This window comes from Blastomyces dermatitidis, assembly GCF_000003525.1.
Source record: "Blastomyces dermatitidis ER-3 genomic scaffold supercont1.8, whole genome shotgun sequence".
NCBI classification, from domain to species: Eukaryota; Fungi; Ascomycota; class Eurotiomycetes; order Onygenales; family Ajellomycetaceae; genus Blastomyces; species Blastomyces dermatitidis.
In genome coordinates, this window is record NW_025544781.1 from 2,328,009 (window position 1) to 2,341,879 (window position 13,871).

Below are 13,871 nucleotides of genomic sequence, written 5' to 3' on the forward strand. Positions count from 1 at the left end.
TAAAATCAGTATACCCCAAGATCTGACTGAGCCTTTGATCCCTGCACAGTGAGATATATTAAATCTAGTTTTAATACCTCAATATTCAATAGATTCTGCAAGGGATTGAGAACAGCAACACTAGGTTTCTATTGAATTTGAGAATTAACTCTATATTGATATAATCATTGACAAAGTCTTCTATTTTGAGATATAAATAACCAGTTCCTCTACATCCCGCTGGCAATATTTATATTATCATATAGAAACAGACTTATATTCTCTATAATATCAAGACCCTGAAGAGGGAAAGTCTTGATAGAGGGTATACAGTAGTGCATATCTTAGCAGTTTCTATCTCATTCTTCTGCAGCAGTTAATGCAAAAAAAAGATTTTAGAAATAGTTTTTTACTTCTCTTAAAAAAGTAAGGTGTTTTTCTCTGGGTTTTACACAATATTCTTACAAAGAATTAAAAACAGAGTTGTTTTCTGTCATAATTTCATATTCTTTTAAGTAAGAATTACTTTTTCAGTGGCTGAAGAGCTTTCATTAATACTTAATTCCTTTTTACACTCTTTATTAACTGATTTGAGTTGCACACCTGTTGTGCGAGGAGAATTGGATAATTTAGAATAAAATTGAATAGTTTTAATCAATTTCTCTTCAAAAAATTGATTTATTTTTTGTCAGTTTTTCTCTCAAAAACTGTCATATCATCTGATTTACTATCAATTGATATCATACTTTTCCTCACTGTATCCCAAGAAAGAGATTGTAAAGATTTTATTGATTTATCTTAAAAATCAATTTTAGTTTATTAGATTCTCTTCAAAAATCTAACCTAGTTACTGAACTAGTGTGAAAAAAATCAGGTGTTTTATACACAAAAGTCTGCGATTCTTCTTTTGAAATAGTCTGATCAACTTTTCAATTGAAAACAGACTTAGAAACCTCTTAATTGAAACAGTCTGACCAACTTTTCAATTCAAAAGAGTTTAATAAATATCTCAATTGAATTAGTCTGACCAACTTTTCATTGAGTAAGAACAATGAGTTCAAAAGTACACTCAGTTGATGTGGAAAAAGATGCTTTCTCAAATGCTATTCCTGAGATTGAAATTCTGAAGAGAAGAAAGAAAGAAGAGATAGAGAAACAACAAGTTCTTGAAATACAGGAACTTGAAAAAGCAAGTAAAATTCTTGGAAAGCAGTGTCTGAGTGAGATGAATGAAGAAGTTCTGTTAATTCTTCATGCTCAGGCTAGACAACTACAGGAAGTGATCAAGTTCAAACTTGGAATTTCAAACACAGTTCAAAAAACTTTGAAAATTTCTAATACAATCACTGACTCTTCAGTTTGCTCTTCTTTCTTTTCTACTTCTTCTTCTTCTCCTTCTTTGAATCAGAAGAAAACATATGCTCAAGCAGCTGAATCTGCTGTCTCTAAACCTGCTGTCTCTAAACCTACTGTCTCAAAACCTGCTCAAAATTCTGAGAAAACTGAGAAGAATACTGCTCATGCCTCTATTCATAGAAAAGTGGAAAAGAAAATGCAAAAAGAGAAAAACTTCCAAATCTTCAGAAATAGAAGACTTATTCTCAAAGTCTCAAACCAGGACATTCTGCAAAGAAACAAGCTAAACTCAAATCTCATTTTCAGAATCAGAAATGAAATTAACCAGCAGTTCTTTTCTCAGTTAATGACTGATATTGAAGTTCAAAAACCAGTTATAGCTTCAATTGAACCATCATTCTTTGGAAACTCCATCATTCTGACTACAATGCCTGAATTCAGTGCTGAATTCCTTATTCAGAATGAGAATCTCTGGAAGTCAGCAGTAGAATCTTTGTTAAACACAACAATTCTATCTGAAAGAGATGAAAAGTGGGGCAAATTCATTCTTCATGATATTCCAGTTGAAATTTTTGACTGTGAAGAAGGAATGCTACTTCTCAAAAATGAATTGGAAGAATACAACTCTATTCAACTGAGAAAGGAGCCTGTATGGCTAAATTCAATTGAGTTCAGACAAAGCAGGAGAAATGCCTCTGTTCTAGTATATACAAAAACACTTGAACAGTCAAAGATCTCTGAAGTAAGAGTAGCAGGTTTGAAAATGAGAGTTCATGAATACAAAGACTCAAGGATGAACCTCAAAGCTCAAACACAGTGTTCAAACTGTCAAAGATATGGACACTTTGCAATCTCATGTTTTAGAGACTCAAAATGTGCATTCTGTGCCAGAGATCACAAAACTAGTGAGCATAAATGTGAAACATGCTCAAAAAGAGGTGAAATTTGTCAACACACTCTGCTTAAGTGCTCTAATTGCAAAGAAAAACATGCATCTAGCTCAAAAGAATGTATGTTTGCTCCTAGAACTCAAAAGAACTGGAGAAAAGATGAAGCTCAAAGTCAATCTAGAACTGAAGAGAAGAGTCAAGCCAGTAAACTCACAACTGCAAGCTCAAAAAGAAGAAACTCTCAACTATCTAAGTCTTCAAACTCCAACTCTCCAGCTAAATGTAAACAGAACTTGAATCCTCAAACTTCTGTTAAGATTAGAGAATTGAGAAATGACTCTGGTGATAAACTAGATATAATGCAAGCAGTTGAGATTCCTACTTTTCAGAACAGTTATAATCTACTATCTGATGATAGTGATTAGATTCTACTCTACTCTCTTTTAGTATGAATATACAACAAAAACAACAAAAAAAGTTTAAAAACTCTTCAAAAATCACATTTATTCAAAATAATGTGGATAGAAACTCAAATTGTATTTATTCTTGTCTTCAAATTGCATTTGAACAAAAAGTTGATTTTATACTGCTTCAGGAGCCGAATTTTGATGCTGAGCAAAAATATGTTATTTCTCATTCAAGCTACTACTGCTTTTTACCTCAAAAGTCTGAGATAAAGTCAAGAGTAGTGATCTATGGAAGAAAGAGATCAAGATATCAATTTAATCTAAGATTTGATATCATGTCTGACTCTGATATTCTGGTGGGTGATATTATAGATAAAGAAAATGAGTTTGATACTATACAGCTCATAAATATCTATAATGAAAAGTCATTGAAGGAAAATAACAATATCTGGACAATTGATAGAGGATTTCTGAACATAACTCCATCAAGAAACTCTATAATTGCAGGAGATTTCAATGCACATCATCCCTGGTGGAATTCAGAATGCAAGAGAGCAGTGAGAGCTGATAATCTGATTGAATGGACCTTTGAGCATTCAATAGATTTGGTTAATAAGTCTGATCAACAAACATTCTTTAGAAAAGGCATGAAACAGAAGTCTATTATAGATCTAACCTTCATGTCACAAAATCTAATGGAAAGAAGACTTGTAAACTGGTTTATTGATTCAAATGAGACATCAGGATCAGGTCATGAGATTATTCAATTTGATATTGAACTGAGTGAAAAACAAATGAGTGAAAATCCTCTTCTCTCTAATCAGTATAACTTTGAAAAAGCTGATTGAAAAGCAGTTGAAGAAAGCATAAAACTGCTAAAATCTGAAAGACAGAATGAGCTATATTGGAATTCTGGTCAAGATATCTCAAATGAAATGCTTGAGAATAGAGTGAAGCTTATTACATCTATTATTCTAACAAGTGTTAGAGATAATATTTCAAAAAGAAAATCTTCTGAGTATTCAAAACCTTGGTGGAATGAGAATATCTCATCTAAAAGGAAAGAATTAGCTACTGCTAGCAGAGATTGGAAAAATGATGTAATATCTGATGAAGAGTTCAAAGCTGTCAGAAATGAATATTTTTCAGATATCAAAAGAGCTAAAACAGACTGCTGGAATAAATTTCTTGAAGAAGCACAAGGGAAGGAAATTTTTAAAGCTTTTAACTATACTAAAACAAGAAGTGTAGCAAAACTTCCAGCCTTAGAATATGAGTTTCAGAATGAATCATATACAGCAAACTCTTTTGAGGAAAAATGTCAAGCTTTCATGAGAATTCTCTTTCAGAACTCATCAGACTCAGATTCAGATTCAGAGGAAGAGAATATATCACTTCTCAACTACATTGATGAAAATGACTGGGAATGGCCTAATCTTACACAAGATGAATTAGAGTCAGCTATCTTCTCAAGTTCTGTTAAAACTGCTGCAGGTCCTGATTCAATTAATCACTTGATTATTCAAAATACATATTCCTACTTAAAGAATGAATATTTTGAGCTCTTTTTCAATCTCTTGAAAAATGGATATCATCCTGAATGCTGGAGAGAAGCCACTGGAGTGATTCTTGCAAAACCTAATAGAAAAACTTCAATTCCTAAGTCATATAGAGTAATATCTCTATTGAACTGTTTAGGAAAGGTTTTAGAAAAGATAATAGCTACTCGACTATCTTTTATAAGCTCTATAGATGATTCTCTTTTATTCAGTGAACAAATGGGAGGTAGAAAACAGTGTTCTGCAATTGACACTGTTCTCTCAGTTGTTCATGATATTCAAATAGCAAAGCATGAGGGTCTGGTCTCAACTGCAGTTTTTATTGATATAAAGGGAGCATTTGATCATGTTTCAAAGTCAAAGTTAATTCAGACATTGAAGATATTAAAACTGCCACTTTCTCTAATAAAATGGGTTAACTGTTTTATGTCTAAAAGAATTATACAACTCTTCTTTGATGGAATGAAACAAGACAAGACTGAGATAAAAATAGGAGTACCACAGGGATCTCCAATCTCACTCATTTTATTTGCAATATACACTGCATATCTATTCAAAAATAGAAATATGAGAATAGTGCGATCTCCGAGTTATGTGGATGATATTGGTCTAGTCTACAGCTTAAAAACTATCAAAGAGAATTTGAAAGTAATTGAAGAAGCTGCAAAGGAAATCTTTGTTAGAGCAGATATCAATCAAATTCAATTTGATATGGATAAAACTGAGTTAATTCATTTCTTTTCTAGACTCAATGAGAAAGAACTATCTCTAACTCTTTTAAATAGAGAGATTAAACCCAGTGTAAATGTCAAATGGTTAGGAGTATGGTTAAACTCCAAGTTGAATTTTAAATATCACATTCAACAAAGAACTGTCAAGGCAGAAAGACTATTGAACAACATAATCAGACTATCAAATACAGAGAGAGGTCTATCCTTTCAGGCTATGAGACAGTTATATATAGCCTGTATTACATCAGTAGCTGATTATGGAGTTCAAGTTTGGTGGAATAATCAAGGGAATTTCACTGAACTCTTTCAAAGTCTGCAAAACAGAGCCTTGAGAAGAATTCTGGGAGCATTCAAATCATCTCCTATTAAAGCAATGGAAATTGAAGCTTCAATTCCTCCTCCTGCTATTAGATTTGAAAAGGCCTGTATGAACTATGCTCTGAGAGTTGTAAAGATGAGCTCAAATCATATAATCAGAGAAAGAGTCTCTTCTTCATTTCCATCAATTAACTCTGGAAATGAACTGGATTGGAATAGATTTCTTGATTGGAATGAAAATAATTCTTCAAAGAAAATGCCTTCTCAACTGTACAGACTATGCTCTCTGATTAAAAATCAATTTTCTTCTTTAAATGTTGAAAAAGTTGATCATGAGAAGTTATCTCCCTGGAGAGAAAAGCTTGAATCTCTTATAGACTTACAAATAAGTGAACTATCAAAAGAGAAAGAATATGAACAGCATTTGAAGAGAATTTCTACAATCAATATAAAAGACTCTATTCTGGTTTATTCAGATGGCTCAAAAAATGAGAACTTGAATAGATTAGGCGCAGGCATTGCTTATACTGAAGATAATATTAATTTTATCTCAGATTTCTGGAATCTAGGCTCTGAATGTGAAGTCTTTGATGCTGAACTATTTGCAATAGTGAAAGCTTTCAAACTCATTGAAATAAAATCTCATAAAAGAGGAAATTGTTTGAAAGAGGCATGGATATTCTCTGATAGTCAAGCTGCTTTAAAAAGACTTAGAAATAGTCAGATTCATAATGGTCAAATGAATCTTGAACTGATCTTAAACTCTGTTTTGAAAATTCAAAAGAGAAGAACATCAAAGCTGATAATTCATCTACACTGGGTTCCTGCTCACATGAATATTCATGGTAATGAATTGGCTGATTCAGCTGTAAAAAAGGGTGCAGAATTAAGCAGATCTATTCAAAAAATTGTGTCCTGGTCTTTTATAAAGAGAAAAATAAAAGAATCTTGTTTAGACAAGTGGAATGAAAGCTGGCAGAAATAAAAGAAGAGTATACATTATTCAAGATTTGAAACAAAACCCAAGTGGAAATCTTGTTCAATTAAATGTAAAAAGAAAATATTCTCATCTATAATACAGCTGAAACTAGGACATGGCTATTTCAAATCTTATATACAAAGATTTGATGATAGATTTGACTCAATAGAATGCTCATTCTGCAATACAAATGAGAATCCTGAGCATATTGTAATGCACTGTGCATTATACAATAGTCTCAGAGCCAGATTGAAAGAGAAGTATGATCTAAATCAATTAAATATGAGATTCTTATTCTCAACTGAGACAGGAATTAAATACTTAATAGACTTTCTATCAGAAACTCAAGCAGCTACAAGAAAATGGCTAAATTCAGAATTATCTGAGTATGAAGAGGAGGAAATAAATCAGATATAGTCTGTTAAAACAGCTATACACTCTCTTTTAATAATTTGTTTTGTTATAGTCTCTCTTTACTTTATCTTTTTCTTTATCTTTTTCTTTCAATTTCTTTCTATCTATTTATTTAATGTGTCTATCTTTGAGACTGTGTTCTTTTTCTCTTTTCTTTTATCATGATATTGTCAAATGATTTCAAAGTATCAAAAGATGTTAAAACACTGCAATTTGTAAACAGTTTTTGTATTCTGGGCTGGAATTTTCTGATTTTGCATATCTGAAATTGATGAATGTATAATAGTTAACTTTACAGACATAGAAAAAACCCTGAGAACTAATGTTCTCAGGTAGATGTCATAGTCTCTGACTGCATACATCTATAATTGAAGAATAATAATAATAATAATAATAATAATAATAATAAGTGACAGCAGAGTTCACTCTGATCACACTTTTTAAGTGTATATTTTCTAATTATTCACATTTATACAGATATATACTGATTATTTATTAGATAATATTAAGATAATAGCTTATTACAGCTGTGTTACTCTCACTATAAGAGATATACAGTTGATAATAAATATTATAAAGACTCTGAAAAATGAGTATTTTAAAAGTACTATAGCTCTGTAATCTTGATTTTTTTTATTTTTATTTTTTATTTTTTTCTTTTTCTTTTCTTTTTTTTTCTTTTTCTTTTTTTTCATTGTAATTTTTTCTTGTTTTTATTTTATTTTTTATTTTTTATTTTTTTTATATTTTATATTTTTTTTATAATTAAAATTATATGAATTATAATTTATATTTAGAAAAGTAATGATATTTGATAACACTCTCTATTAAATTTTCAATAAATAAGTACTATGTTATAATATTATGTAAGTGAGAAATAATTTTATAGTCTTATTTAATATCATTCTCAATAATAAGATCAGAATGAAAATGTGACTAAGAATTCAAACATATTCTTTATCTGAGACTAGATTTTTATTTGAAAAGTGAATCTGAAATCTTTAATATTTGAAATAATATGATTTGAGATTAATATGATGAATACAAATTATAATCAGAAGTAATGCTTTTAGATAATATAATAACTATAAAGTTTGATTCTGATTTCAGACACGGTCACACGGTCAGTCTACACTCATTTTGATTTCAATCTTGAAAATATAAGAGCTTGATGATAATAATGATAATGGTATGACAATTGTAAATAATGTAAATCAGAGAGATAGATAACATGAATAAAATAGAGAAAGGTATATATGTAGATGTCAGGTGAAGTTGATGATCAATCTACTTATAACAATATGAGATATGAGGCTAACTTGATGATGAAGCACTAATTAAAATATCTTAATACACACGAGTCTCTGTGTACAAAGACATTGTAGAGCTAAGCTTAAAACAGAAGACTCTGCAAGATTGATTTTACAGCTTATTAATAGAAGAGATAGAACTGTAACTATAGTAAAAGTATATCTGTAAAGTGAAATAAGATTAACTTGAGAATAAGTTGAATAATAATATAGATAATTGATGAAAAACTGAAGAGAGATCTGTAGAACTAAGAGATAAATTAATTATCAAAGATAATAACTGCAGCTGTTTTCTTAATTAAGTTAAGAATGAAGTTAATAAGAGATGTTTTCTATAATATCTGATAATACAGTAAGCTCTTTGAATAATAGTTTTCTTTTTACAGATTACTGTTAATAAAGATATATCAGAACTATAAATCTCATAGTGATAAAACTTAATCTTAGATAATATATCTGTTTCAATAGACTGTTTACAGGCTTAAGAGACTACTGTTAAGTATATATAAAGTATTGATATATCTAGAATAACAGATAGAGTTCAGACTTATTTATCACAGAATCTGTAACTGTAGAAGAATCTTATTTTACTATACATGTTTATTTACAGTTCTACACAGTGTTGTGGTTCGGAAGAACGTACGACCGTCGGATAATAACGCGGCCGCTTTCGAACTACTAGCGTACGCGTATGAGTGTAAAGGGGTCATAGCAGCCGCTAATTAATTTAGTGTATGATATTACAATATATAAGAAGCCAGTGTATGTCTGTAATCATACACTGACTTAAGCAATCTTTGAATCACATCTGATAGCATGTCTAAAAACTGGTGAGAAGTGCAGACTTCTTCAGAATGTGATAATTCTGTCTATGAAATGATTTGTAGTTATTATGTCAGTGTGATTCTAGAACATCTCAAAAGATAGTATATAAAGAATGATGAGTAAAAGAGCATCTGATTGATACTGCTTTGCTTATTGAGGAAAAACTTCACACTCAGATGAATGCCACATATGTGAACAGATGAGGTATGAGAAAAGAGATGAGAGTGATAAATCAGATTCAAAGAAGATCACTCTTCACTTAAAGAAATAAAAGAGAGAGTGACTATCACTGAAGTTGTATAATAATAACAGAAATCATATAATAATATAGTGATAGAATGATATAGTAATATAATAATACAGTGATATAGTGATATAATAATAGACATTGTACAATCAATGAGAAAATCACTGAAATGAATATCTTCTTTAACTGATATGAATAACACTCTTCTCTGCTACCTGAACTGAAAGATATACAGAATCTCTCAGAGAGTTTACTTAAAGCAGTAAGAAAAGTGACTGAGATCACTGAATCAGAATTGAAGCTCTGTATATATACAAGAATTCTAAATAAGATTGAGATCTTGTGTACACAGTGACAGACTGAGACAGAAGTTAAACAATAATTAGCATTCACTGTAGATCAAGTATTCACTATGAAGAGCTTCACTGATACAATTATCATTATTAATAAGAATAGAGAAAACCAGATCTTAGACCTACAGCAGAAGATTGAATGTTTATACAGATAGATAATTATACTGAATCTGAAGATCTTATCATAATTGTTCATGACCTCTTCAGAAGTATACACATTATCAGAGACTGCTGCACAGAATGAGAATCTGAGTATGAAATATATCAAGTCAGAAGATCTGCTGAAGTTATTAAGCTTTAATAATAACTGAAAAAATGATGCTGCAATCAGCTGACTAAGTCAGATATGATTATATTATCAGATTGAATATGAACTCACAGACAGACAGTTAATGAAATTTCAACAAGTTTTAAGATCTGTCATGTTTCTATATGAAAAAGTGAAGTCATTATGAATAGCTGATGAAAAGATGAATCTCACAGATCTGAAGTGATATTCATTTTCATAAACATGAAATGAGTTTTTCAAATGAATCTTGCATAACTTTGAGAAAGTGAATATATGAGACAAGTGTTATAAATACTTCACTGAGTGTAGATAAGTGAGTAATCTTATATCATACTTCACACACTTCAGCTTACACTATCTTGTGTTGAATGAAGAGCTTTCAACATCTTTCTATTTACAGATCTTTATTCATAGTCTTACACCTGAGTTGAGAGTAGAATAGAAATGCTTAACCTCATAGTCAGACACAGTGAAGAAAGCATATAATATTCTCATTGTACAGAAATAAGTGAGTCAATTGTGATAGAAAATACTGTAATTGAGTATGTCTCAGTGAAGAATGAATAATCAGACTTCTATAACACAAGTCACACACTCAGATATAATGAATCTAGATCTGAATGTCATCACTAAAGTGCTGAATTCTCTGAAAAAGAGATTCTCTGAGTGAAAATCTTGATATTATAAGCATTGAGCTTGCTTCAACTGCAGATGTCAAAATCATGATATAAAAGATTACACTCAGTGTGCACAGTCAAGAGAAGTAAGAGAGTTAAAAAACTAGCAGAATCAGTGAGCTCAGAGACACTTACTGATATTCTATGAAAAGTCTTCAAAGTAAAAGAGATACTCACATTAGATGACTCTCTGAATTCTGTGAATGCAAAGAAGAAGCAGACTTCTGAATAAGATATGAGTAAGAATGAAGTGAACACTCATCTCAATACCTTGAGACCTGAAATGTTAATGTATAAGAAACACTTGAGTAAGAATTGAGAGATGACTGCAAAAGTGTTAGTGAACACAGAAGCTTCTACACAATATATTGATAATTATATAATTTGAAAATTGAAAGAGATCTGCTGAGTGAAGAATCTCTGATATATAAGATTATCTGATAACTGATATTTAATATCACCTGCAAAAGTAAGAGTTTCCTTGTACTTTGAAGAATGATCTTGCTATATTTGAGCGCGAGAGCTGCAGAACATGAAATATGATTTTATTCTCAGACTTAATTAATTCTAAAGATTCAATCTGCAGATTCAATGATGTACATATCATATGCAGTTAACTGATAGAAAGAAAATGATTCATACAATTCTATCAACTAATATGAGAAGAACATTTCATATCTCTGATATAGAAGGATTAAATCTGCTTACACACTAACAAGTAAAAAGAATAATTTGCAAGACCTCATTCAAAAGCATTCTGTATATCATACAGGACCTGAAAGTGAAGGAAATCAAGATAAAAGATATATAGAAGAATAAGCATATGAAGAAGCTTCTGAAGAAGTATGAGAAGATCTTTCAAACAGATCTTTCACTGAAATTGCTGTTGAAATGAGGATTTGTACATGAGATTGACACAGGGAATGCAAAATCAGTCAATCAGAATGCATATTCTCTGTCACAAACACATCTTAAAGAACAGAAGTGTCAGATCACAGATCTTCTAGAACATGATCTCATACAACTCTTATCAAGCATGTGAAGCTTTTCAGTTCTATTCATGAAAAAGACAGATGAGAAGTGATAGATGTGTATTAATTATCAAGCACTCAATAAACTTACAATCAAGAATGAATATTCACTGTTATGAATTCAATAACAGTTGAATACAGTTGAAAACATCTGATATCTATTGAAGATTAATCTTCTCTCAGAATACTGATAGATCTGTGTAGATGAACTGTCAGTTCTGTGAACTGCATTTAATACACAATGAAAAAAGTTTAAATTCCTGACAATGTCATTTGATCTGATAAATGCACCTGTTATCTTTCAAATAATGATGAATATAATTCTTTATAAACAGAATGAAACCTCATATCTTATATATCTCAATGACATTCTAGTCTTTTCAAACTTATATAATGAATATCTGAAGCATCTTAATAAAGTGCTTATAACTCTGACAGAGTATAAGCTCTATGTTAAATCAATTAAGTGTGTGTTTGAAATAGAAGAGTTGAAGTTTATAGAATATGTAGTGAGTAGTGACTGTATATATCTCATTCTGAAGAAATTGAATGTTATAGTGAATTAACTGTGACTGAGAAATGTACATTATGTATAACAGTTTCTTAGATTAATCTTATATTATTACAGATTCATCAAGAATTTCACATGAATATCTGTATCACTCTCAGATCTCTTAAGAGAAACAGATGCAAATCTGTGAAAGAAGAAGTTTCATTCAATTATCTGAAATGCTGTGTGTGAAGAGACTTTTCTCACACTGAGAGAATATGTAATAATATTCTCAGTACTTATTTAATCAGATCATGATAAATCTTTCTACATTGAGACAGATATATCTGAATGAGCTATCAGAGATGCTCTTCTACAGATAAGTAAGAATGACAAGCTGCATCTGATGATATATAATGATAGAAAACTATCAGATGCTGAGCTCAATTATTCAGTGTATAAAAAGAAATTGCTAGTAATTAAGCACACACTGACATTGTGAGATAGATATATTGACAATAGACATACAATAACAGTGATTACAGATCATGAAAGTCTTGTCTATCTACAATTGATGATAAAACCTTTCAAACACTTAGTACATTGAATCTCAGAGTTTCAAGTGTATAATCTTCATATTAAATACTAAAAGAGATTGAACACAGTGATGCTGAATACAATCAGTCACAGATCTGATTTCATGAATAAGAGTTCTGTGAATCAGGCATAAGAAATGTTCATATTAAACATACTGAGAGAATACAAGGAATCAGAATAAGTGAATATCATGATCTCTTGCTTAGAGAATGATAAGATGTTGAATAACAAGTATCTCATAAGAGTAGTAGAAGAGATGCTTCTGAACTTCAAGCTGAGGAAATTGAGAAATGAAAATAACATTGTGCTTTATCACAATCTAGAATACACAGAAGCTCTCTATTTAGAATCTTTATTTAGACATGACTTAATGACTCACATGCACAAGGAATTCAGTCACTTAGAAAGCTCTGAACTCATAAGTGTACTTAAATCAAGAGCATACTGACCAAGCATAACTGAGAACATTCAGATGTATTCTCACAAGTGCCTGAATTACCAGGTTATGAAAGAATCTAAGAAAGGATTAGAACACAAAGAAGTGCAACATCAGATGAAGTGTATAATACAATTATTCAAATAATAAGAAGTGAATCTCATAGACATATTACTGCAAACACTAAATGAAAATTGATGAATAATCACTGCTATTGATTATGCTACTGACTGGTCAGTTGTGAAAGCAGTTTCAGAGATGATAGAGAAGATGATAGTGAAGTTTCTATATAATGAGATCTATATTAACTATGAAATGCTGTATGAGATTCTAACTGATAATAATATGAATCTTGTAAGAGAAGCAGTGAGGCATTTCATGAGTCAGTTACAGATAAGATATTATAGAATAACATCATATTATTCATGAATGAACAGAAAGATGAAATGCTTAAATGAAATCTTGAGCAACATGCTGATGAAATATCTAGTGAGCAAGCCTATGAGACTATGAGATGAATATCTCGGGCAGGTGCTATTGATCATGCGGATTCAACAGCATGCAGTCTCTAAGCATTTATCATTCTACCTGTTGTATGAATTGCATCCGCGCATCCTGAAGAATGCTTTGAAAAAGTTGAGAAAGAGAACAGTTGTGAATGCAACAGTTGCAGACACAGAACCAAGATTGAAAGAGATCAGCGACACATGTGTAAAAGCTAATAAGTTACTTCTGAACTGAGCAATTCAATCAAAAAGAATACAAGACTCACTAGTTAAGAAATTGAGTCTCAAGATAAGAATGTGAGTTCTTATATACAATGAGAGTTCTGAGAAGTTTCAACCTAGATGATTTGAGTTATATAAAATACTTAAATCATATTCTCTGAGAATGTATGCATTGAAAGAATCAGAGGGACAGATCTTACACAACTTAATCAATGATTTATAACTTATAAAAGTAAAGATATAAGATCTGAGTGA

General features: G+C 30.7%; 1 protein-coding gene across 1 annotated transcript; it reads left to right on the forward strand.

Annotated features, from left to right (window-relative positions):
• Positions 1–1,030: 1,030 nt before the first annotated feature.
• BDCG_17512 (uncharacterized protein) lies at positions 1,031–2,650 on the forward strand (the record flags this gene model as incomplete). The annotated part of the gene is made up of 4 exons (XM_045426624.1): positions 1,031–1,984; positions 2,063–2,090; positions 2,200–2,345; positions 2,516–2,650. 4 exons carry the CDS (start codon positions 1,031–1,033, stop codon positions 2,648–2,650), a joined length of 1,263 nt encoding a protein of 420 aa, XP_045282110.1.
• Positions 2,651–13,871: the final 11,221 nt, after the last annotated feature.